Here is a 24,580-nt window from a genome sequence, read left to right as displayed (position 1 = left end):
TCTGTTCTTGAATGGGTTTGTCAAAAGTGTTAATCTCATAGTCCTGCTTGAATAGATAAATAGGTTTGGTCCCCTTATCAGGCAGTTTGTTTTCACTATAGATGACCTGAACCTCCCCTTACTCATAAGGACGGATCCTCAATTGAATAGGCAATAGTTATGACTGCTAGTAAAAACTATAATGTAAATATTCAGATCCCCAGGCAAGTTAAGTAATAAGTAGCCTAGCAATGACCCACTTTACAGTATTTTATTTCAAGTAGCCTAAACGTGCTTCAATGTTTAAAACAAGTAAGATAAGAGAGGGTTTGTCAACAAATATTACTAATAGGCTCAGTACTCTAGCTTTATTAATTATGTTCAAAAGTCATATTAATAAAAGGCTAAATTGGATTTTTGTTGCTGATTCATTAACATTTTAACCTGTTTTTAATATTTTGGCTGGTCGAGATGAATTACATTCTAACAACTATTGTAATGTGTACTGTCTGATTATGTTATCAAGAACAGTACATTCAATTTTATTAACTGATCTTATTACAAATACAATCTGAAAAACATGCAACTTAACTAAAGCTGCGCAAATACATTTTGGGGGGCAAAAAGTCATACATTTTCTATTAAGTTAGTTTCCAGCACTGGGGTAAAGTTGTAAATTATATCCTCCAAAAAGGACCAGACATGACAGAAATCTTACTTTTAAATATGTGTATATTAGTTGTTATTTGTCTGGACACTTAAATTGCATAGTAGTTTGTTGTTGTTGTTGTTGTTGTTGTTGTTGTTGTTGTTGCTGCTTGCAACTAATCTTCACGTTTTAAGGAATGCAGCACCATACAACGTTTCTAATCAATGGTTAAATGTTAACTACTAGTGGTCTGGTCATTTGTTCAAGCAACCTGTATTTTTGGAAGGATTATCCAACAATGATTAAGAGATTATTATTTTTAAGGATTATCCAAAAGGACTTTTTGAAACCACTTGGTGTGAAATATCTCAACAGTTAAAAAAAAACTTTTCCACTGCCTAACATGACTCAGTAACACCCACTAACATCTGCCTCTTGTTTTGGGGAAAGGTTATAATCCACATTCATTCTCTGGACAATTGACTCTACAGTAGTCATGAGAAATAAATATTCAGAAAAATTTAAAAATAATAAGTGAGCTTATGCAACAACCACGTCACAACACCCACTCACTTGTAACCCTACTTAATTCAACATACTGATCTGCACGAATCATCCCTACACGCCATGTGAACAAATAAGGAAAAGGGAACAAGGGGTGCACTTCTGTTTCTAAGTTTCAGCTCCTTAACATAACATTATCATTACATTTTTAAAGCTGTACATAATGCTGCTGCAAAGGTGCAAGTTAATTACATTTTCTATTTCAAATAGCTTGTTAAAAACGAATTATCTTAAAGTGGCTGAATAAATGTCTGTACAACTTTCTCATCACATCTCTTATTCTTAATAATTTATACTGAGGATTTCCTTGCTGTGTCGTCCGGTTTCTTGTTACAGGCCAATAGTTTACATTTCAATTTAACCATCAACAAGATGCTAGTTTTTGTTGAAGATATCAGCAGATTCAACCACAACATAATAGGAATTCAGTGATAATCCACTCTACTTATTCCACCACAGAGAGAGATCTGAGCCTTTGATTCCTCCAGTCGATGCTATTAAAGAAATAAAAACAGTATTATAAGGATTGTTACTATTAGTCATTTCCTGTCTGTTGACTAAATGTTTTATATATCCTGGTTAACTCACCATTGAAACCTTAGCCTACTGCAGTCTCGCTGTGGGTGTGTCGGATAACTGTGTTACACATCAATGACTCAGCACTATAGGAGCCTGCATCTTAAAGAGCCACCTGTTAGAGCATGTTTTATTACAGATAATAATAATAAAATGTCATTTATATAGCAATTCTCATCTGCCAAGACAAATCTCGAAGCGCTTACAAATCTCGAAGCACAAGATAGTGTCCTGTTCACTTGTCCAATAGGGAAACTATAGTCAGAGAGAAGCATTAAAGGTCCCCTATCATACTGTTTTTCATCAATACATTATAGCTCTCAGATATATACAAAACATGTCTCTGAAGTGTTTGGCTCCAAACACCAAACAGATCATTGCAGCATTACCCATAATCCCCTCTGTTTCAGCCCTGTTTCCAAAGTGCTGATTCTCTGTCTGTTACTTTAGATGAAAATAAGGAGCCCCTCCCCACGCCCCTCTAAGAGAGATTTGGTTAAAAAGAACACAATGGTGCTCTAGGAGGAGATTCAGGTGATAAGGGGGGGAGGGGGGTTACCTTGGTTGGTGATTGGCTAATGGTTACTCAAGCCAAAACATCGTTACGACATCATAAAGTGGCCAAAATCTGATAAGCTCATTTTCAGACAGGTTTTTATAGAAATGGATCAGGACAAAAAGAGAGAGAATCTTTGTTCCTGAAACTTTCAGAGTCTCTTTACACAGAGTACACATGGTTATGTACAAAAGGTGGATTTTGCATAATAAGTGACCTTTAAGTATTTTTTATTTACCTTTTCTCAAATGTATTTTAGCTAAATGTCACACACACATGCTGTTGTGCAAGGTGGTTTGGTCTGGTGGGAAATTAGTGATGAACTTTCCCCTCTTGGCCAATCAAGCCGTGACCTTTCCTCAGGGTTTAAAAGAGGTGTGCACAGTGTTTGTTTTGTGCTCCTTTCTTTAGATATAATGCAACATCATATCAGCAGATTTTGTCGGGGATTAACTCTGTTTTTTAGGACCTTTCGAGATTTTAATGCTATCTGTGACTTGAGCTTTCTGAAACCTAGACTTTGCACCGGGATACCCATTACTCAATATGCTTTATTAGAAAAATACATATATTTATTTGAATTGGCTAAAAAGAACATTGTTCTTATTATACATATTTAGACTTTGGGCACGTGTACTGTTTTTTCAATATATTTAATCATACACATATGTATCTCAGAAGAAAATTATTGTTATTAGAAAATTATAGCAAGTTGTAGTGCATATCATATGTAAGCACAAATACACAATGTTAAGAAATTAATATAACAATCTTTTTTGTCCAATTAATACAAAAATATAAACAAATCCTAACTTAGTGTTTAAAGTGTCATTTTTTTAATGATCTAAAGCAGGGGTGTCAAACTCAAACACACATTGGTCCAAAATAAAAAAAATGGGTACTAGTCGAGGGCCGGACTGGTTCAATGTTTATTGCAAAACGTATTGAAATGAACTTATTGCACATATTAAACCTGGAACTAACAAAGCTTAAATTATTGCCTATAAAAACAACATTAAACATTAAATAATCAGTTGCATTCATTTCTTATGGCTCTATCTGCAGCTTTTCCAGAGTAATTTCTTATATTTTTATAATATATGTATATATAGTCTTTTTTCTTACATTTTCCCACAGGCCAACAACAGCTTAAAAAAAAACAATTTCCCTCAAAGAAAAACCAAACATGCCCTGTTGTCTCAAGAAACAAAGTACAGAAGGAAACATCCATTAAACTCAGTGTGCTGCTCTGTGATGCTAGTTCAAGCAGATACTTGGCATCTCATCTTGGGTGCAAGGTCATCAATGTTTGGGCTCAGGCTCTGAGCTGAGGAGACCCTCAGGATGGAGTGAAGGTGTGCGTGCAATATACCAGCGGGCCAGATCGAACAGTAATTAGAAATTATCCTACGGGCCGAAATTAAATCCACGAGGGCCTGATTTGGCCCCCGGGCCTTGAGTTTGATTTGTACAATTAAATTACTCAAAGTATTTCAGTACTCCTAAATGTCGATGTTTTACCTTATATGTATAGAACAACCTCTAGAAATAGACAAGTGTTGTTTTAGTCTGATCTCCTCCTTTGAATAAACAACCATACAGGTGTACCATAAATCCTTTATTACTGAATTTCCATGTGACAACACTTATTTCGCATTCATCTGTGCAAACATTACACTACAGACCGTATTCGTATAAATAATGGGGCATGTGCTTACATTTACAATCCCCTCACAGCAGTGATATGACAGCTTCTGAAAATGAAGCCCAACGTAAATATATGCCACGGTATCCGACGTTAAAAGTCCGATGACCCAACATAAGAATTTCAGCAGGGCTTTCGGAGAGATTTATTCTCTCTCTCTAAAAAAAAAAAGAAGACGTTTTTGGAGCTTTTCCCAACAGTGAGAAGACATGTATTGCACTAGTATAGCGATAAAGGATACTTGTCATGTTGAGAAGGAAACATTTTGGGGAAAAACTAAAAGACCATTCCAGATGGGATGTGTTTCTCAACTGCATTACAAACTCCTCTTTCGGATCATTATAGATTGGATTGCATTTGAGTTTCCTGTAGAATTGGCAAGTGCTCGTACCATAAACCAACTATAAAAGAAACCAACAAAAATAGATATGATCATACAAATCAAAAGGCATAAATAAAAAGGCAAAATGTCCAATACGTCCAACTTTTGTGTAATTCAAAGTTTAGACTCCATATTTGCTAGTGAGCAAAGAACCGTTGTTTGTTCGGACATGAATAGGAAAACACCTGGAGACAAGAACAGGCAAGAACGTGGATGAAAAAACACGTCATAATTAAACAAAAATAACAAAAATATTTTCATGGCTCAGGTAAGCCGGAAGACTTACGTAAGATCTTCCTCATATGTCCAATTTGTACTACAATCTCTGTTTCAAGCAGACTTCAAACGCTCACGAACAAGCAAACAGCTCAAGGAGATCTGCTTTGGAAAGTCACACCCTGTCAAGACTTTTAGAGAGTGATGGGGATTGTGGGCGAGCCGAGACCCTCCTCCAGCCAGGGCACAGAGGAGGGGGTGCAGTGCTGGGCCGCGCGCCGGTGGATGCGACGCAGCCGCAGCAGATACAGCATGATGGACAAAACAACAATGAAGAAACAAGCCAGGAATAAATAGTGGTTGTTGACAAAGGAGAAGCTGTGCCGCCAGTGAGAGTGCACTCCTTTCAGACCTTCCTGCTGGATGTCCCTGAGAGGAAAACAAAACATAAACATTAGACCTGGAGATAATGTGTTCACAGAAGTTCAGTTCAGTGCCCTGCTCATGTGTTGAGGTCAACAAAGTTTGCGTTGCACTCTGCTCTTTATCCAATAGTGTTTTATTTGTTGTCTCCATCGTCACTTTTGCTTTAACAACATACATTTCCCCCTATGTGGGATGAATGAAGTCATTCTGATTATAACCTTAGTAACATGTATAAGGCTTAATGTAAGTGCAGCCTTTACATGTTCATCATTTAACTGTAATGTGTATTTTCTAAGTGTACTAATTTTTATTGTGTTAATGTTTCATGCGTGCAATATTTCGTCTTTTATTTTGAAGTTCAAGCTCACGTCTTGTTATGCTGTTCTCGCGTGAGTTAGAGAGCGAGAACATGAGAAGCACCCTCAGAGTAAGATGCACGGATACTTACAGCTCCGTTAGTTTTGTATTCTTCCTTAAAACATATAAGTTGTGAAGAGAACTGAAGAATACGTCCCTCTGTTTACAGAGCATGCAGCCCAACGAGTTCTCAAGGTGGATTCGGAGGAATAAACCCGTAATGAGAAAGCCACTTTTGTCTGCCTGTGCTTCGAGGGAATTACACTTAAAGCAGCAAAACTGCCATCTTATTCAAAGTAAGCTGGATCAAGAGTAGCTAGTCCATTATTAAATCACAAATAATAATACATTGAAAGATACCCGTTTTGTTGGATAATCACTTTAATGTATTTGTAGTTCAGTGTCATCCACTTGCTGCTAACGGCTTGGTGCTCTGCTCAGTTACAGACAATCCTGAGTACTGATCATTGTTTTGATGATCCACTGCCATGTGCTGTTATCAAAGATAGCTTAGAAGACTAGTCAGTCATTCCTCCACTCACATGGCACGACAGATTCTTAACAATCATTACTTAACGTCAACTTCATTGTCAATCTTTCAGCTTGTGTGTACAGACAAAGACAAAGCGTTTTTCCCCTTTAAACTGTGGGGGTTTCTCTGGAAGTGTTTCCTTGTACGGTGTGAGGGTCTAAGGACAGAGGGTGTCGTTGTCTCATACTGATATTCTGCACAAACTGTGCTGTTGTATTTGCTGTACAGTTTCTTTACTGTAGGGTATTTTTTATTATATGTACAGCACTTTGGCTCGACCAAAAATCGTTTAAAAATGTGCTGTAGAAATAAAACTTGATTTGATTTGATTTGAAAGCTGGATAGTAAGTAAACATGAGAGAAAATCTAACTGACCTCAATGGCAGAAAGCGTGTCCTGTAGAGAATAGCTCCAAGCGTCCATTGGACCTCTTTATCGTAGACCAACAGAGCGGTCCTCAGGTTTTTATAGTTGGCTGGGAAAGAGAAGCCTGAGTGCAATACTTCATGCATCCACGCTGATTTGAAACACTGGTACCTGCAGGCATAATAATAAAAAAAAAATCATAAATAATCTTGTCCAAAGAAGCAGGAGTATTTTGGGGGGGATTTGACCAACTGTTGTTAGCGGTTTGATAATCCTGCGTGACTTACTTCAGCCTGTGAAGATCAGCATGTGTGGCGTACAGGCCAGAGTCAAAGCGTTCCTTCAGAGTCTTCCACTGGGTGGAGCAGTAACTCTGTAAATGTTTAAGGACAACATCAGGACATCAATAAAAAGTACCTTGGTTCCAAATTAAAAGAAGGGAACAATTAGTTATTTATTTATGTTATATCTAACATGCTCTGTGAGAGTAATTGCAAATTCAAAAAATGCACAACAGGAATACACGTCTTGTTTTAGTTTTGCATAAATGGACTACAACTGTGGCAGCTGCTCAGTCCGTAGATACTTAGCTCGGTCATTGGTTCAAGTCCTTTACTTTCGTTCGTATGTCTTAAGTGTAATTTGGCTTGGCTTTCTATTTTGTCTGGACATGCTTTTATTTTGAAGGAGAGTTAGCGCAGTTGACAGGAGATTGTTGTTGCTATGGAAACAACGTGACGGAGATTAATGGAGAAAAAATAATATCTACATATAAAGATGGAGAAAGTAAACGTTTATGGTGAAGTGTTATCACCCTCCGAAGAGGCACAAGCTCTTACGTTGATATTGGAGATTTCAATAAATAAAAAAATAAAAAAATGAAAAAAAACAAACAATATCCGAATAACGAAATTGAAACCCGAATAGTACTCCAACGAACGAATATTCGGGTACAGCCCTACAATGCACTGAACCCCTAACTAATCCTGGGTGCCGAAACATTGCAGCCCCTTCACTCAAACATCTCTCCATGTTTGTGCATCTTAGGCCTAATCTATATTAGGTCCTGTTTCATGCGTGTATACTTGGACAAATTGTGAAAACAAATGGCAGGTTCTTTACTTGAGTAAAAGTGCTAATGCCACATTGTAAAAATACTCAATTTAAGTAAAAGTATTTAAGAACGATTAGGAAAATGTACTTTAAGTATTAGGAGTAAAATAACTAATTGCAGAAAAAACCTATTTAAATATTTCACATTTAAGAATCTGGAACTGAAATATTGTAAAAAAAAAAATACAAATAATAAAAAAAATAAAATAAAATAAATAAATACAACACAAATAAATCATAATTCCAATACATTTTCTTTTAAACATTTTTTTTTAATGAATCTATAACTAATAATCACATATTTAAGTATTGTGTTTCAAAGTCTGAATTTAGAAAGTAACTACCGTAATTTTCGGACTATAAGCCGCACCTGAATATAAGCCGCAGCAGCTGCATACCACTCTCGGTTCCACTTTTACTTTTGCGCGCTACCTGTCTCACTCTTTTCCGGCCTCCAGCTTTTCCTGCTGGAACCCACCGCTTAAAGGTGGGGGGGCGCGGACCGGCCATAGAGCCCATAGAGTTAAAGGTGTTGGCCGTTAGCTGTAAAAATCCATAGATTAGCCGCACCGTTATATAAGCCGCAGCGTCGAAAAATAGGGAAAAAGGCGCGGCTTATAGTCCGAAAATTACGGTAGTAAATAACTCAAAAATGTGCTTCCAAAATGTCGTAGAGTAAAAGTACTATAAAATGAAAATAATTGCTTGAAGTATAAGTACCTCAAATGTGTCCTTCACGACTAGTTACTTCCACCACTGATACCAACAGAGTGAAATCTAAACGTTCCTCTTTTAGGGCTAATAGCGTCTCCTTCTACTCTGTGAAACAGAATGAGTACAAAAGACCCTCTCCCTGTGGAGCGTTTACCTTAGCAGCCTTGGAGTATTTGGATGAGTTATAGTCCCCGCCCATTCGCAGCACGTCCTCGGTGCAGTAGTAGAACTCGGAGAAGCCGTAGAACTGGCTGTTGTTGTAGTTGATGGCCGGCTGGTAGATGCCGTTGAGGGAGGTCAGGGTCTCGTTGGTGCGGTTGAGGAACGGCTGCAGGATGTGTCGACACTGGTCAAAGTCTCCTGTGCCTCGCAGATGGAGCTTCTCTGTGGACGAACCGATCTCATCCTGCAGGTCAGCGGGGAGACACGGGTCGAGGAGAGGAGAATCTGCCGTCTCACCCGCATGCTGATCCAACAGCCTGGAGAAATCAGCAGTACAGTGTAAGTACACATAATGCTGGGTATTAAAAGTCCCCTATTATACTGTTTTTCATCAATATGTTACAGGTCTCAGATACAAAACATGTCTCTGAAGTGTTTGGCTCCAAACACCAAACAGATCATTGCAGCATTACCCATAATCCCCTCTGTTTCAGCCCTGTTTCAAAAGTGCTGATTCTCTGTCTGTTACTTTAGATAAAAATAAGGAGCCCCTCCCCACGCCCCTCTGAGAGAGATTTGGTTACAAAGAACACACTGGTGCTCTAGGAGGAGATTCAGGTGATAAGGTGGGGGGGGGGTTGGCTAATGGTTACACAAGCTAAAAAATCGTTATGACATCATAAGGTGGCCAAAATCTGATCAGCTCATTTTCAGACAGGTTTTTATAGAAATGGATCAGGACAAAAAGAGAGAGAATCTTTTTTCCTGAAACTTTCAGAATCTCTTTCCACAGAGGGGACACATGTTGATGTAGAAAAGACATGAAGAAGAGGGTTTTGCATAATAGGTGACCTTTAAGAGATGTTTACAAGAAATGATCTGACTATAGGTCTCACTTGTTTCGGGTGGCAGTATTTTTGATGACACTCTCCTCATATCTTTGGCGGGCTGCATTTCCTCCGAACCCCAGGAAGGTGGACACATAAACACGATAAACATGCTCTGTGCGATGTGCGTCACAGCCTAAGTTAAACTCGGCCAGTAAGTTCTTGGCAACTTCCTCCTGGGGGAACAAAGAAAAGTCAGGCTGGGGACCCTCACGGTGCAGCAAAGTATATCCAAAATGGTTTCATATTTTTGAAATGAAGGTAGTGCTCACATGCAACACATCACTTTGTTATACAGCATGTTTTAAGGGCACATTTAAAATGGTCATGTCTAGTATATCTCAAAACATCAAAGAACAATGGCTGAAACTATATAAAAAGATGACAGTGGAAATTCAATTGGGCATCATGTGGTTTAAGGGAATAATGAGAGTCAAAAGGAAAAGCAGTGTATGCCAAACCTGCACATAATCACTACAACACAAAATAAATCACATGGGCTCCAATTGCATTTAACGATCTCTATATATATATATACACATATATATGTGTATATATATATACACATATGACAGATTTTTTTACATGACTTAACGACCTCAGTCTGATCTCCTGCTATAGGGTCATGCAGCAGGCTTACAGTACGCCTTCAATAGTGATGGATGGAGAGCAGATCGTCTCCAGGGGACAAAATGAGGCATACAGGGTTTTAAACCAGGGAATGACAGAGGTTGGAAGGAGGGAGAAGAACAAAGGGTGAGTGACAAAAACCAAAGACTGCACAAAAAAAAGAATTGGTTGTGGATAATAACCTGCTGTGGAGAAGCAAAGCTTACAGTTTTGGGCACTTCGTATGCGATCTGTGTGGAGACCCCGCCCATGTCCAGGACTCCGGCGGTCCTTTTCCTCACCAGCGCCTCCTGCTGCTCGCTGACATTCACCTCAACTACAGCTTCCCCATCTGGAGAGGGTGACAGGAGAGAGGAGAGTCAGGCAGGGAAGGTATATCATGTGACCAAAGATATGTTTGAGTGGGAGACTTTTTATAATGTCACACCGTTGAAAAACTACATGCTTGTTTCCTTACTGTTGTGCACATGGTTAAACCTTCCGAGGACGAAGTTGATTCCAATCCATGCATAGACGCCTAAAAGCCACAAAAAAAAGACAAATTCTTTAATCAATGTGTTTTAGCAGCGTCTTTAATCTTAATATAAATTAAATATATAGAGACAATTAAGATATACAGTAGTGGAGAATCATAAACCACTTGTTTTAGGAAATGCATTTTAATTTGTTATATACAGGTCAAATAGTTCCACGCCAATGAAGTGGATGATCAAAACAAGATGCATTGTATTAAATAGAGATGCTCCGATCGATCGGCCGCCGATCGATATCGGCCGATACTCACTCTCTGCCGATCGATCGGTGCTCTCTAAAAACGCAGATCGCATGATGACTTAAAATACATGACACTTGTCTCTGTGCGCGGCAAAACAAGCTCGCCAAAACGGCTTCACCAGTCTGGCAGTATTTTAAGGTGTCCGAAAATGACAAGAAAATAGCGGTTTGCAACGTGTGTGAAGCAGAAATCCTGCAGCTCCACCCGCTGAGACGGACCGGTGAGCGGAGCGATGTTGGTTGTGGAAGCGCCAGTGAATGAGCCCCATTAACTGAGTTTTAAACATCACTTTAAATCAGGGATGGGCAACACACACACACACACACACACACACACACACACACACACACACACACACACACACACACACACACACACAAAGTCTGACATCTTCATTGACATTTTACAATCTTTCAGGGAACATCCTCTAATAAGCTCACTAAACAAATATCAGTTCACGGAAATGTTATTTCATTTTTACAGGTGGCATGTTTGTATTGAACAGGTTATTTAACAGAGGAATAAAACTATTTTAAACTATTGGAAAGCACGGAAAATGTGTGTGCATTAAGATTAACCATTAAGATGACATACACATGAAGTCATGAACACTAACCCAGACATTAGTCGTCTAACTTGAACCTAAGACACTTGTAGCCCGTCTCTGCTGACGCACAATAAGGGGAATGTCAACACAGACACCTCTCAGCCCGCACTCTGCTGTTCCTCAGCGCCGCTCCCCCTCCCTCCCGCTGAAATTCTGAATGAAAAGCGTAGTAATCATAAATAACACGGCAGGGTCCGTGACAGTTTGTTTTCATCTGATTTCAAATAAACAAAGTCTTGGTTTTTAGAATATTAAACTTGTTTCGCCCAGGCATAACAACAGCCGGTGTTTCTTGTGAGTGTTTCCCGGGAAACAAACACAATACACACAAACACGTCACAGATTATTTTGCGGTATTTGGCTGCCGAACGAAATTTGCCCAACCCTGCTATAAATGGAAGATCCCCATAGGCCCCGCCCACTCGGTCGGCGATCGGCGAAGCATCCCTAGTATTAAATATCTCTTAACATAATTAAAATGTTTCATAACGTGATATATAAATAAAACTGCAACTGCAACACGTTAAAGTTGAAATAATCCTTTTTGAAACATGTCTACCGTTATTATTCCTTTCATTTACCTTCCTGTTTTCCAGAAATCACTTCCACATGAGAATCAGAGAAAAGGAAGTTGAAGTGGACCGGGATGTCAGTGCGCAGATCCTCAAGAAGAGCTTCTTGTTGACTGAGATTTAACAAAAGCACAAACGTTATTAGAGAAAAAGTGTGGTGTGTAAAACATCAAAGCGTTCACTTACATCACGTGTTATCGGAGGGTTAACATTACAAGGTGACGATCATTTAGCCAGACTGTACCTTTCAGGAAGGATTCTCATTCCAGCTGTGCACAGGATGTACAGGGGGGTCTCTTGGTGCTTATTTTTGGGAATGTGTTGGGCTGCAAAGCTCAGCAATGGATAGATATAATCACTTGCTTTCTCTGGTGTTTTAGCCAATTCAGAGATACCTACGAAGACAAAAGATAAGGACCAAACATATATTTTATCTGGGGTTTAGAATGAGCTAGCATATTAGTATTTGTCTTCAAACAAACGGTGGTAACACTTAAGTCATTCTTACATATTCTACATAACATATGGTTTAATATGGCACTAACCTGGTTTGATCTTCATGACCACTGGTTTGCGGTGTTGATCTCTCATTTGCTGAATGTCCAGCAGTTCATGGGGATTGCCATTATGCCGGGGCCAACAGTACACAAAAACCCTGGAGCCACTGCTGCCACAGTCCACCACCAGGCCGTAGTTTAGATCGGGATTACTTGTATCTGTTGCATCCACATCAGTCACCCTTGCCAAGTGCCTTTTGGACAAGCAGAATTGTTAAGACGATACTGCCTGTGTTTAATGTAACAACGGATTTGGGGAGCAGCTATTAGTTTACCTGTGAAAGTGGTTTTCTTCTCTGAGCCAGCTGGCGTGCCCCTTTGAGAGAAGCAGCAGGTAAAGCAGTCCAATGAGGCCGAGCAGCAGGCCGATGAAGAGCAGCTGTCTGAGGGAAGGTGTCAGGAGCCGAGGAAGAAACAGGGAAGACAGGCTGAAATGCCATGAGGCTGGGAAAAGGCACGAAAAGCTGATCCTGCCAACAGATAAGAATCAGAAACAGGATTATTACCATGTAGGTTGACACGTACGAGGAATTTGACTTGGTGTGGTGATGCATACATAAAAGTCAAACAAACATTTAAAACACAGGTAGAGAACTATTTAAAAATAATAATACAAATAATAAAAAATGTAGTAAACTATAGCAGTATTTACATGGAAATAGAATGGAGTCACGAGAGGAGTCCGTGAAAAAAGCATCCTTAAAAATGTCAGAGATATGAGAAAGTTCACAATCAATCTACATTCCCACGAACGACAGCTGACAGACCCACCTTCCCATGATGCGGGTTGTCTTCTTCTTGTTAGTGCAGTGGGTTTGGAGATTTAATCAGTCAGCTGAAGATGTGAGATGTGGCTTGATCCACGGCTCCATCCCGTTTTCCTCACTTCTCACCATGACCTTTTTTGGGAGAAATGTCGATATGCTAAATGAGAAGTACTAAGATAATGCACTTGAGTAAAAGTAGAAATACATCTAAATATACATGTATATAATGCAGATTGGCCCATTTCAAAAAAATATATAATATGTTTTGATTATAATGATTGATCATTAAAGTGTTTATAACAGCTGGTAAAGGTTGAGCTTGTTTTAATGACTTTCTATACTGCAGGGTAGCTTGTGAATGTTCTCCACGTGTAACTAAATTCTTATTTAAATGTTGATGATATTTCACATTATTAATCCCAATGCTAAATTCCTTTACACCACTGTCTGAGGGTTTGTTATGAGAATGGCCTAAGGTCGCACGAAGCTGTCAGACTAATTCTCATAATTGGACAGAATGTTCTCACGTGGTTGGTATATCTTGTTGCCTGTTGAATGACCCATTTTAACGAATTTAAACAGAAATCAACCTGATATAATGGAAGCTGGACAAACACTGTAAAGATTAAGTACGTAGCGTCTGTGGAGAGTCATTATGCTAAGTGTTTGGCTGTAGCATCGAGCTAAAATAGCTAAAATTACCACATTTCTACACATCGTCAGTGTCAAAACAGCACAGTGATATGTTCGAGGCATTTAAAAGATGTCATACTTACTAACTTATAAGTGAAAGTCCCTCCTTTATAGGAGAAATCGACATTTCTGGGCAGCCAGATGCTAGCTGCTGGCTAATGTTTTAGCGAGTATGTGGCAGGTCTCCGGTGAGTGACGTGGTTCTGATGCGGTGCGTTGGATTTTGCCTCCACGTTGCCCGGATAACAAGCAGCAAAATCCCAAACCGCCCACCATTACTTCTTCGTATTTTCCATTTAATTTCGGGTAATAAACATGATTAAGCTGCACTAGCCCCACCTAGGAGCTGGCATGTAGATCAGTTAACAAATAACTAAGAAATCAATTTTTTTGGAGATGCTGTTTTGTTAAACTTCAAAATGTTGGAAACATAAACTCCGGTTGACTTCCCAGAAAAGAAAAGAAATCCAATATCTAAATCTATATTCTGATCAGGCATTAAACTGTCAAAAATAATGTGGAAATTGCCAAATAAAGCAAAAATATTGCGTAAAACATTGTTCTCGTCTATTTGGATTGACATCCCTCCTTCACCCAAAAAGGTCCCTTTATCAAAACATAATTATATAAGTACTAGATAACATAAGTATCTTTACTGTTCTAAGTTATAACTGTTCTGAAGTAAATAACTGAACTGCAGTAGACGTTAAATACATTTGCAAGACTTTGTACTTGAGGTCTTAGAAAAAGTGTCATATGAATGTATTTGTATTTATTATGTGATGTTTGTGTACTGGACATTGTTTTTCTGCATCAATTCATCATTAGCTATGCAAAACATAATAATACAAATATTTATTCAAAACAAAATGGAGAATTCCCAGTTTGTAATTAATTTAATGCACTATAGAATGAACAGTTTTGACATGTATTGAGTACATATTTAACATATTGCCCATTCACTGTCAGGTCAAACGTTTTAAAGTACAGTTGTAGTGATACAAGTTGAAATACAAATGTAATTGACACTATACAAAATGTGTGTATTTGTATTTGAATAATTTAAAGCATTATTCATTCACCTTTAACAATGCAGCTCCATTATTGGAAGCTGACCATCTCTTCACTACAACCAGAGAACTTTGACTTCACTGGACATCTTACAGTCCACCATCTCCAAGTTACTGATTTGCCAGCAGTAACTCACATCTACATTCTTAAGTCTCTTGCTTCGTTGCATAATGCTTTTCACTGTTATCATCTCCACATCAGTCCGCGGCATGTCAATGCGTTGTAACCGTGAGAGTGGTATGGGAGGTGAGTCTGTGGCTTCTGCAAAGAGGTTAAGGTTCAAGTCCAAAACGCTCAGTAGACCCTGTAACACGCAGTTCAGAGGGCAGGGCAGGGACACCAGGGAGATCTTCTCCAGCAAAGGAGAACCAGCCAGGAGACACTTGAGCACTTTCTTCAGGGACATCCAGGACATGACAGGCTTCATTTGGCTGTGCTCGTAGGAGAAACTTATAGAGACACAAAGAAGAACAATAATTTGAACATGAAGTTATAGTACATCACTAAAAATGTAACATTAGTTCTTCATTGTTTTATGCTGCAACTTGATTGGATGCTGTCCGACTGGTTCAAACAAAGTGGATCTGGTGAATTGAGTGTGGAAATTATGTGATTTAAAAGCACTAAAGTTAGATTAAGGAAAATTATCGATTTGTGGCAGGTTTTTATCCAACAGTTCATCCAACAACTCCCAAACAAGGGTTAACAGTTTCTAGTGTACAACCCAGTGTAACTTAAAGGGGACCTATCATGCAAAATGCACTTTTGTACGTCTTTTATACATGAATATGTGTCCCCGGTGTTCCAGGGAACTCACCAAGTGTCAGAAAACACAACCCTCTCTATTTTCCTCCATACCCAAATCTCTTAAAAAGGGGCTGCAACGGATCTGATACAGACTGATCCAGATTTGAACACTTCTATGACGTCACAAAAGTGGCGCTACGGCTATTGGGCCAACTCCACCAATCAGGAGGAGACAGCCACGGACATTGCCGCTCGAAAGCGCTGGAGACGCTGTAGTACATATGCCAGGCCTGTAGATGGTGCTGTTCTCACAGAATCAGCCCATGGAAAGAAAGTGTTAAATTGAGCAAAATGAGTAATGGCTAAAATGCATGATCTGTTTGGTATTTTGAAAAATAAAAAGTATAAATATGCCTTATATAGGTATGGTCCTACACTATATTATTCAAATATAGCATGATAGGTCCACTTTAAATGTAGCCTTACTTGAGTGTGAGAGAGCAGAGGTGAGGCAGCTGAGGAAGATCCCGCTGATTCTCCTCCTCTTCTTCCTCTTCCTGTGGTGTGCTGGGAGGCTCTGCAGAGATGTGCAGGTCTCTGAGTCGGGGACAGGCCTTGATGACCTCCAGCAGAGGAGTGTGAGGGTTAGTTTTCACCCCCTCCAGGGTGAGAGAGACCAAAGAGGAGCCTGCAACTTGCAAGGCAGGAAGGAGCTCCACCAGAGGGCCTGGGTAGCGCACTGTGAGGCTCTGCAGCTGGCCTGAACACGCCTGGAGGCCTGCAGCCAACAGAGAGCCCTGGCTTCTTCCTCTAGTATCTTCACCATCATCAATGTTCACAGATATGGAGCGGAGGTCGGGACATGCACGACTCAAACTGTCCAGAGAGTCACATGATAAGCCCTTGACGTCCTTCAGGCGTAGGATCAGGCGTTCATCACTTGACAAAACTCCTTCTCTGCTTTTTGCCTCTGCTTGAGAGCGACTCAGCCCTTCATCTCTACTCGTTTCTTCTTCGTTTTCACTACCATACCCTTCCCACAATGCCCTCTCCTCTTCATCTTCGTCGCCTGCTGCTGCTCCTTCACTCTTTTTCCTCAAACTGTCCTTACTCTTCCTCTCCCTCCATAGATCCCACAGCTGGGGAACTCCTTCTCTGTTAGTGAACTCCTCTGTCTGTCCAAACTGTTTTTCCTGGATGAGACAGCAGGCCTGTGCAAGACCCTCCATGGCCACTCTCTCCAGGTAGGGCAGGGAGAGGAGGAGGTAGGCTGCTGCCGCCACAGGATCTCCTTCTTGTTCCCCAAAATCAATATCCAGAGCCAGCAGACTGCAGAGGGGGAGAGGAGACAGGGTTGCCGGGGGAGAAGAGGAACTAACAGATGGAGATGTAGAGGGGCAACCAGGTGACCTAGAGGGACAGCTAGAGGTTGAAAAGGAAGCCCCACCACCGAGAGGAAGTAGTGCAGCCGGAGAGAGGAGATGACAGCGGGATATGTCCAGATGGCGCAGGAAACGACAGCGTTGGGCAATCGTCCTGATTACACATCTGTCACAAGGTGTACCGGCTAGGGAGAGTGAGCGCAGGACAGGAAGACAGCCGAGGGTCTCCGACAGGACCTTAGAGGACAGCTGCTGGGCTGCAGACAGGTCCAGACTCCACAGAGCCTGAGACAGAGAGAAGGACATTATAGGACGAATAATAGGTCAACTGGATAATCCTGGGCTTAAATTTTTACGAAGACAGGTGACGTTAGGTAAGGGAGAATGACACAATTCGCAAAAAGCAAAGATAATGTGTCGTAAGAAATGTGCCAATATTGCGCAAAATAATTTGGTCGTAATAGTTTCTCTTGTCTATTTAGACCACCTTCCTTCGTTCACAAAAAAGAGGTCAATCATCATAACGTATTTATTATTTATATAATATTTGATTATCTCAACAGTTAATAAATAATATATTGGATAAATAGCCCTGTATGTCAAAGTATATCTGTTAGATATTCTCATCATAAATTAAAAGCTCTAAACGGCTCAAACAATGGCCCAGACACAATATATCAAAGAAACAATATGAACTTTGACTTTAGTGGTCAAATTCTGATAATGTCTCTACAGCTCTGTGGGTGAGTTTTTTTTTATTAGCGGTGTATATATTTGTTTGATATAACCCACTGTCAAAATGCAAAATAAATCTGACCTGGCACCGTGCAGCAACGTGGGCGCAGAGGGCAGAGTTGACCAGGCCAGGACACTTCTCCAGAGAAAGGCCTCGGAGCTGGGGGACCAGAAGGAGGTGGAGGGCGGCCCGGGACATCTGCCTTCTGGAGCCCAGCAGCAGCGTCAGGTCCTCCACCAGCTCACCCGCTATACGGAGGGAAAAGCAAATAAATAGAAACAGCCGGGGAAATATTTTAGCAGGAGTAGAAGTGATTAATAACCAGAGGTGGGAAGTAGTGGAGTACAAATACTTTGTTACTGTACTTAAGTACATTGATCTGGTATCAGTAATTTACTCCACTACGACTTTTTACTTTTACTTCTTACATTTTTTTTACACAAATACCTGTACTTTCTACCGCGTTAAGTGGCGTGATCATGATTATTTAGAGTCATTGCGTGCCTATGGATTTTAACACGATCCGTGTATCCATCTTTTCCTGTTCTTCTCTAAAGAAGAGGGACCAATGCGAACTCGGCTCGAGTGAATTCGGTCTGAAGCAACTGCAGCGCCTTATTATCCCAAAGATGGATCTTTAATGTTCTATTAATATAAAGGGAGGTCAGTTATTCTTTAAAACAGCTGGTAGTTATGGGTACTTTTTACTTAAGTACATTTCGTAGCCCATGCTTCTTTACTTTTACTTGAGTAAAGGAGATTAGTCAGTACTTCTACTTTTACCAGAGTATTTTTAAACACGAGTATCTGTACTTCTACTTGAGTTAAGGATGTGTGTACTTTTGCCATCTCTGTTAATAACCCTGTAAATAACATGCAATTAAGTAAAGCTGCAAAAAGCATGCATGTGAACTATAGTAATAACACCAGCCCTTATTCAACCTCTGATTCTGCACAAGAAAAAATTCCACCAGACTTGTATTTTCACTTAGCTTCAAAAATCTTCCTGATACAGGAAATCAATATATTGCTCCACATTGGAAGAGTACGTAAAAGAGCACCATGTATCGTTGTCGGTTAAATGTTCCCCTCACACACTCACGCAGTAGGTTGAAAGGCCCCATGATGTATCTGAATGAGAAGTGATCCAGGTAGTTGTCGGCGTAGTCCTTCACCCACACTTCCTTCATGTTTTCTGCCAGGCTGAGCAGACACAGCCGAGTCAACGACAGCACAGAGCCGTCCTCATCTGTTTTCCTGCAGCTCCCCATCCACTCTTTATTTCTCTTCCTCCGGGACCCAGCTTTGACCCCGCCATGTTTACCTGGAGCTCGAAACAGAGGCATTTCCAGACAGGAATTGATGCTGTGTCTGTGTGATGAGGGGGTTTCCTCTGTCTGCTAGAGGGATGAGGGGGGAAAGAAAAGAGAAGAGAAAAAACATGACTGTTTCAGATTTACAATTCCAATTTCTTGAAAATTACAGAATGATTCTTACATTTAATAGCTTGCAAAAAAAAAAAAGAATAAGGGGGAGGGGATCTTGTTTTGATTGAACATTGGATTATAGTTATCCATATTCAATCAGTGCTGACGGGTCAAAAGTATATAAATATCAGCAAGATCAATTGTGTAGTATTATATGTACACTTTATTGATCCAACATTTAAGTCACACATTAATGCATCACAACATTATAATCATTAACATAATACATATTATTCAGAAGTGGGCAATTCTGCATAACAAGTAGACTACTTTGACTTTTGGTATATTAAAATCGTAAAAAAAATTAAATGCAGGACTTTTAACAAATAATTTCTACTCTGTGGTATACGTACATTTGCTAAAGTAAGATCATTTTAGTTAATTCCCATCTCCACTGTTGTTCATAACTACTTCAATCAGCTGAGAAGAGAAATACAGTAGTAAGGTTAGTTACTGTAGAGTAGAAGAGTAGACCGAATGAAAGGAATATAACGGTAAATAAACTAAAGTGTACTAATACCACCAATTCAGGAAATATGTTGTATTGCATTAAGACCTACCTGTTGAATCACCTTAATGTCAATAATCCAATGCTAAGAAGCCAGGAGTGTAAAGAAAAAGCTAAGTGTTTGAAAAAACCTTTGCTCAGCCTATTTACAGCGGCACTTCCTGGTCATAGTCAACGATATTTCCAACCCTGAGTTTTGTCTGTCAGGAACAATTTTTTATTCACGTATTCGGAGGACAACCTTGAACCACAACAATCGTGTTCTAATCCTAAATCAATCCCACATAATCAGTCAGTAATATTGAAAAATGTATATTTTTATCCTTAGGAATATGCTGTTTTAAAAACGTATTAAAAAAAGGTTGTTTAATATTCATTGGTGGTTTTTTTCATGTCATTTTGACTATAACCAGAAAGTGCCGCTTTTTCTTTTATGTTTGGGATTATGTTTGTGATTCGCGGCCTAAGTAAATACAGTGAAACATAAATAGTGTAGCATTTACCTATATAATATTAAGCCAATCCGAATTCAAACTAAAATAACACACTTGGATACCAGGCAGTACATCATTTCCGACATGATCACTGTATACCACTGAACTTCGAATCAGGGGGTAGCGAGAGTACCACTGCAGTCAGCACAGTGCCGTTTCTTCCTATAGGCGGACTATGCGGGGGCATAGGGCCCCCGCGGCCAATAGGGGGCCCCCAAGCTGAAAGTATTTTTTTTTCATCCGAAAAACAAAAAAAGTTTAATTCATACACACAAAGATGAACAAAATTAGTAGAAGCGGGAGGGCTGAAGCATAGCTTGTGGAAAGTAGCCCTCCCGTGCATCATCCTAATACAGCGGCAATATTGCGTCAAAAACGTATAGAAATTAAGGAGTACAAAGAAATAAAGTAAACAGGAGAAACAATTAAATAAAAGTTAGGGCAGGAAAATAATAAATGCATATATTTATATATATATATATACGAAAACTAGATATAGGGTCATTTTCTGCACATGTCAATAGCAGTTTATTTGTAGACAGCCAAGCCCCCTCCTGTGTTCGCAGTGGTGTTTTTATATGTACAAAAGTGGTGGGGCACAAAAAACGTAGATGTCTATATATTAGAGATGTTAAGATTCACCGATTCGCATCGGTGCACCGGCATAAACGTTCAAGATGCGAGTGCACCGGTTGAAAGAGTGCACATCGGCTACAGTTTGGGTTGAACTCGCGATGCATCGATTGCGTAGCGTCTTTGCATCGGTAAAAAACCGATTCATTCATATAAAATCCCCTTATCTTGTCAACGTTCAGCAGAGACGATCTTTGATATTTGCTTCGCCACTACGGAGAACGAGAGTCTCAGTTATCAACACACACGGAAGTTGAGGAGAAAGAGAAACACAGCGCAGCGAAAAATACCTACAAATCAAACGTTTGGCAACACTTCGGATTGTTCAAGAAAGACGGTGTAATAGTCATTTATGCTATATAGTTGACCGCAGGTCATGGAGAGTAATAAGGTATCCGTAGACCTTTGTATGAGGTATCTTTATTACTTAACAGGTCTACAGCCATGATACATAGATCCGTCCTAGATGCGGACTTGCATACACACAGTATCACTCCGCAGCCGCACCCCATCAGTAACGTCCTGATGGTATATGTGCGCGGCACTATTACTACAGACGGTCAACTTGAAAAATCACTCGCAAATTGTTAACGATGCCGAGCCGCTTTAAAGTACACAAGTAGTACGAGGAACTTAGCGACGCACATAAAGAGGCGACATGGGGTCTGCGGCTGAAAAGAGAAACCTGAAAGTGAGACATATGAGTTAAATCACTCAGTGAGGTGTTCTGTCAGAGAGAGGTGTTTAGCTTACAGCAGCCTGTGACGGCCAATAATAATTTAAATGTCTTCCTTACTGTAAGCAGTTATGAAATACCTGTTTGTGAAAGATTATTTGTTTTCTTTATTGTTCAGATAGAAACCAATGCTTTCTGCTCACTGGTGTGTTAGCCTCTGAGTGTTAAGCACATCAGGCTGGCAGCTGTATGGGCATTGCTCTATGGTAGCTGTTATTTGCAAATTGTTAATCATGAGCAATGCATCCTTACATTGTTTAACTGTGAGGTGTTATACAATTGTACTCTGGAGAGCTTTTAAAGGTAAACAAATAAACGGCATGATGGGATGTGCAGTACCAAATATGTAAAGCACTTTTTTGTTAATGTATGATTTGCTGCATATAAGGAATAAAACAAAAATCCTCTGTCGTACCATATTGAAGTATCATTATTTTTGCATCGTGTTGAATCGCATCGTATCGCCCCGAATCGCATAATGTTGAATCAAATCGTATCGAACTGTATCGCAACAGGGGTGAATCGTATCGTATCGCATCGCCTGGTGTTTCAAAGGTATCGTTAATGTATCGTATCGTGGTAACGTATCGAGATGCGCATCGCATCGGCCTCAGTGATGGAGATGCACATCCCTACTATATATAAGCTTCTGCAGTGAGTTTCATGGCTGGTGAGGCACTGGCACTGAATCTTCAGGTTTACAAATATTATATTTTGACCTAAATCAAAATATAATATTATTTTCAAAAGCTTTTTTTGTCTGATGCTTCGATTAATTTTAAACAGACAATTCAACAAAAGGATACCCAAAAAATGTAATTTTATAATTTAAATATTGAATTGTTCTCTCTTAGTAAGATTCAATTTTCAATAAAATTGCGGTCTTACCTTGACTTGAAGATGAAGTCCATTTGCCTATCCTTCTGGACAAAAATCTCTATTACTTTTTTGTAAAAGTCCTCCTTATCTTCTTGTAGTTTCAAAAGTCTATCATAAATCTAATCGATAGATTTATGATTAGAAAATTATAAAAGTAGGGTAGACATGTGGATATTATCCGGCTGAACAAAACGTGCATTTATCTAACAGGTACGTTTCCCACAGATCTTATTTTGAGCTATTTTCAAAAATCCAATGGTGAAATATCATTGCTATTTGTGGAGGGAACCCATGCGCAGCTTACTTCCTGGTTTTAGGACGCGTCTCTCTCCTCCTCTTCACACACCACACTTTTCGCGGCACATGTACTTACAGCCAATCAGTTCTAAATGATGTGAGATGACGTATGGTGGGGATGGCAGCTCTATGCCCCTATGGTCATTAATATTTTGCCACACACATTAAATAGGACAATACTCTGAGCATGCGCAGTGTAGTTTTTACAGTCACCGTTCACTTAGAGAGGGAGAGGGAGGGGCATGATCGGGTTTTGTCCCACATGGCTCTAAACAGCTCAATAGGCATACACTGTAGACACTAATTAGAAGAACACAGACTAAAAAAGCAATGTACAGACGAATCAGATGATTAACCATGATCTTAAAATATATTTTATATATTTTGTTATTTATTTTTTGCATTTTTTTGTAATCATTATTTGTAATACTTTCTGCTGACACTAGGTGGGGTTGTGCCCCACCTGCCCCTAATGACCAGTCACCACTATGTGTTCGGTGAAGCATTATATGCTTACAAATCCAATGTATGTAAATCCAACGATCACTCATTGGCTGTCAGCCAATGAGTGACGTCTGAGGAAGATGAAAAATGTAAATTAAACATTGTTGAGAAAATGCTGCATCTCTTGCATTTATTGACATAGAGGAGCCTTATTGTTTACCTTTTTAATATCATTTTTTGTCATTTTCGATTGCTTGGTTTTCGTGAAATTAGCCTCTTTTCCTATTAAAGTTTAACAGATTGATGCATCTCCACAGATCATCTTAAAGGCTTCGGAATCCCCCCCATTGTAGTTAAAAAACTGTCAAAACTAGGGCCCCCAAACAGCATCTTACATAGGGCCCCCAAAAAGCTAGAAACGGCCCTGAGTCAGCATGTCGTTGTGTGCCTGAGACACTTCACCCCAATTTGCTCCTGTGGGGATTGTCCACAGTATTGAGTATGTAAGTCGCTTTGGATAAAAGCATCTGACAAGTAACATGTAATGTAATGTACAGTGTTACTTATATCTGCATATCTAATCATAAAATATATTGTTTTAACCAGTGGTGAAATGTATAATTATAAGTATATTCACATTCACTCACACATCCACTCTTGATATACTTTTACCCCAATACATTTTGTAGGCACATTTTGTGTTTTTACTCCACTTTGTTTATTTTACAGCTTAAGTAACAAGTCACTTTGCTTTAGTTTTGATTTAAAAATATAAATCAAGAAATATTATTCAGCTACCCAGCATTATATTGAGTAATAAAACAAACTAATATCATTACCGACCTTAAAGGGATGAACTGAATAATTACAATTCAATTAAATGGCCTAAACTTTATAAATCTGAAATGCTGCATGATAAGTAAAGACCTGTACATTAAATGACAGGATTGAGGTGTGTGGATGCATTTGAAGAATATCATACCTAAAATGTGAATCTTACTGGCTTATTTTAACCATGTGGTGCCCATGATTCCTTACGATAATACTATGTTAGTTAGGTTTGTTAGCTGACAGCAGATCTGCAACAATATCGGACTTACATTTTAAGTAATTTTCTAACAATAGTGACGATGGGCCAATGTTATAATCCCTGAACATCAACAAGGGCTTCGGTCCCAGCTGTGTTTATCACATTCCATGAGATTTGGCACATTTCAGTTAAGATCCATCCTTTTTGAAAGCATTTCTCCTATGGAAATGTTTTTGGGTGGCGTGTTTGCACTTACTTTAATAATATAATTGTGTGATTGTTATTTGCTAATGTTTATCTGTATTTACTACTTTTCACACTTCTTAGCTAAGCTTGGGAAGATTGCTTATT

General features: G+C 39.4%; 2 protein-coding genes across 5 annotated transcripts; both read right to left on the bottom strand.

Moving 5' to 3' along the window:
* Nucleotides 1–3,929: 3,929 nt before the first annotated feature.
* Nucleotides 3,930–14,025, bottom strand: entpd4 (ectonucleoside triphosphate diphosphohydrolase 4). 3 transcript variants are annotated; one of them, XM_079690478.1, is made up of 13 exons: nucleotides 13,869–14,025; nucleotides 13,097–13,224; nucleotides 12,601–12,795; nucleotides 12,314–12,519; nucleotides 12,013–12,163; nucleotides 11,778–11,881; nucleotides 10,272–10,331; nucleotides 9,997–10,145; nucleotides 9,194–9,360; nucleotides 8,290–8,614; nucleotides 6,596–6,681; nucleotides 6,318–6,479; nucleotides 3,930–5,056 (listed from the first exon to the last, which is right to left on the bottom strand). In XM_079690478.1, exons 2-13 carry the CDS (start codon nucleotides 13,102–13,104, stop codon nucleotides 4,822–4,824), a joined length of 1,848 nt encoding a protein of 615 aa, XP_079546604.1. In that variant the 5' UTR covers nucleotides 13,105–13,224; nucleotides 13,869–14,025; the 3' UTR covers nucleotides 3,930–4,821. The 3 variants fall into 3 exon arrangements, with proteins under 3 accessions (XP_079546604.1, XP_079546606.1, XP_079546605.1); XM_079690480.1 differs by having other exon boundaries at nucleotides 10,021–10,145; XM_079690479.1 differs by having other exon boundaries at nucleotides 13,873–14,014.
* Nucleotides 14,026–14,666: 641 nt separating this feature from the next.
* On the bottom strand, nucleotides 14,667–19,887 carry LOC307045015 (uncharacterized protein). 2 transcript variants are annotated; one of them, XM_079690476.1, is made up of 5 exons: nucleotides 19,769–19,887; nucleotides 18,824–19,121; nucleotides 17,803–17,969; nucleotides 16,090–17,270; nucleotides 14,667–15,305 (listed from the first exon to the last, which is right to left on the bottom strand). In XM_079690476.1, exons 2-5 carry the CDS (start codon nucleotides 19,065–19,067, stop codon nucleotides 14,912–14,914), a joined length of 1,986 nt encoding a protein of 661 aa, XP_079546602.1. In that variant the 5' UTR covers nucleotides 19,068–19,121; nucleotides 19,769–19,887; the 3' UTR covers nucleotides 14,667–14,911. The 2 variants fall into 2 exon arrangements, with proteins under 2 accessions (XP_079546602.1, XP_079546603.1); XM_079690477.1 differs by having other exon boundaries at nucleotides 18,824–19,118; nucleotides 19,769–19,880.
* Between the last annotated feature and the right edge of the window lie 4,693 nt (nucleotides 19,888–24,580).

Source organism: Notothenia rossii, assembly GCF_949606895.1.
Source record: "Notothenia rossii genome assembly, chromosome: 6".
Lineage (NCBI taxonomy): Eukaryota > Metazoa > Chordata > Actinopteri > Perciformes > Nototheniidae > Notothenia > Notothenia rossii.
The sequence above is the reverse complement of the archived record's forward strand: the minus strand, read 5'-3'. Positions and strand labels throughout refer to the sequence as shown.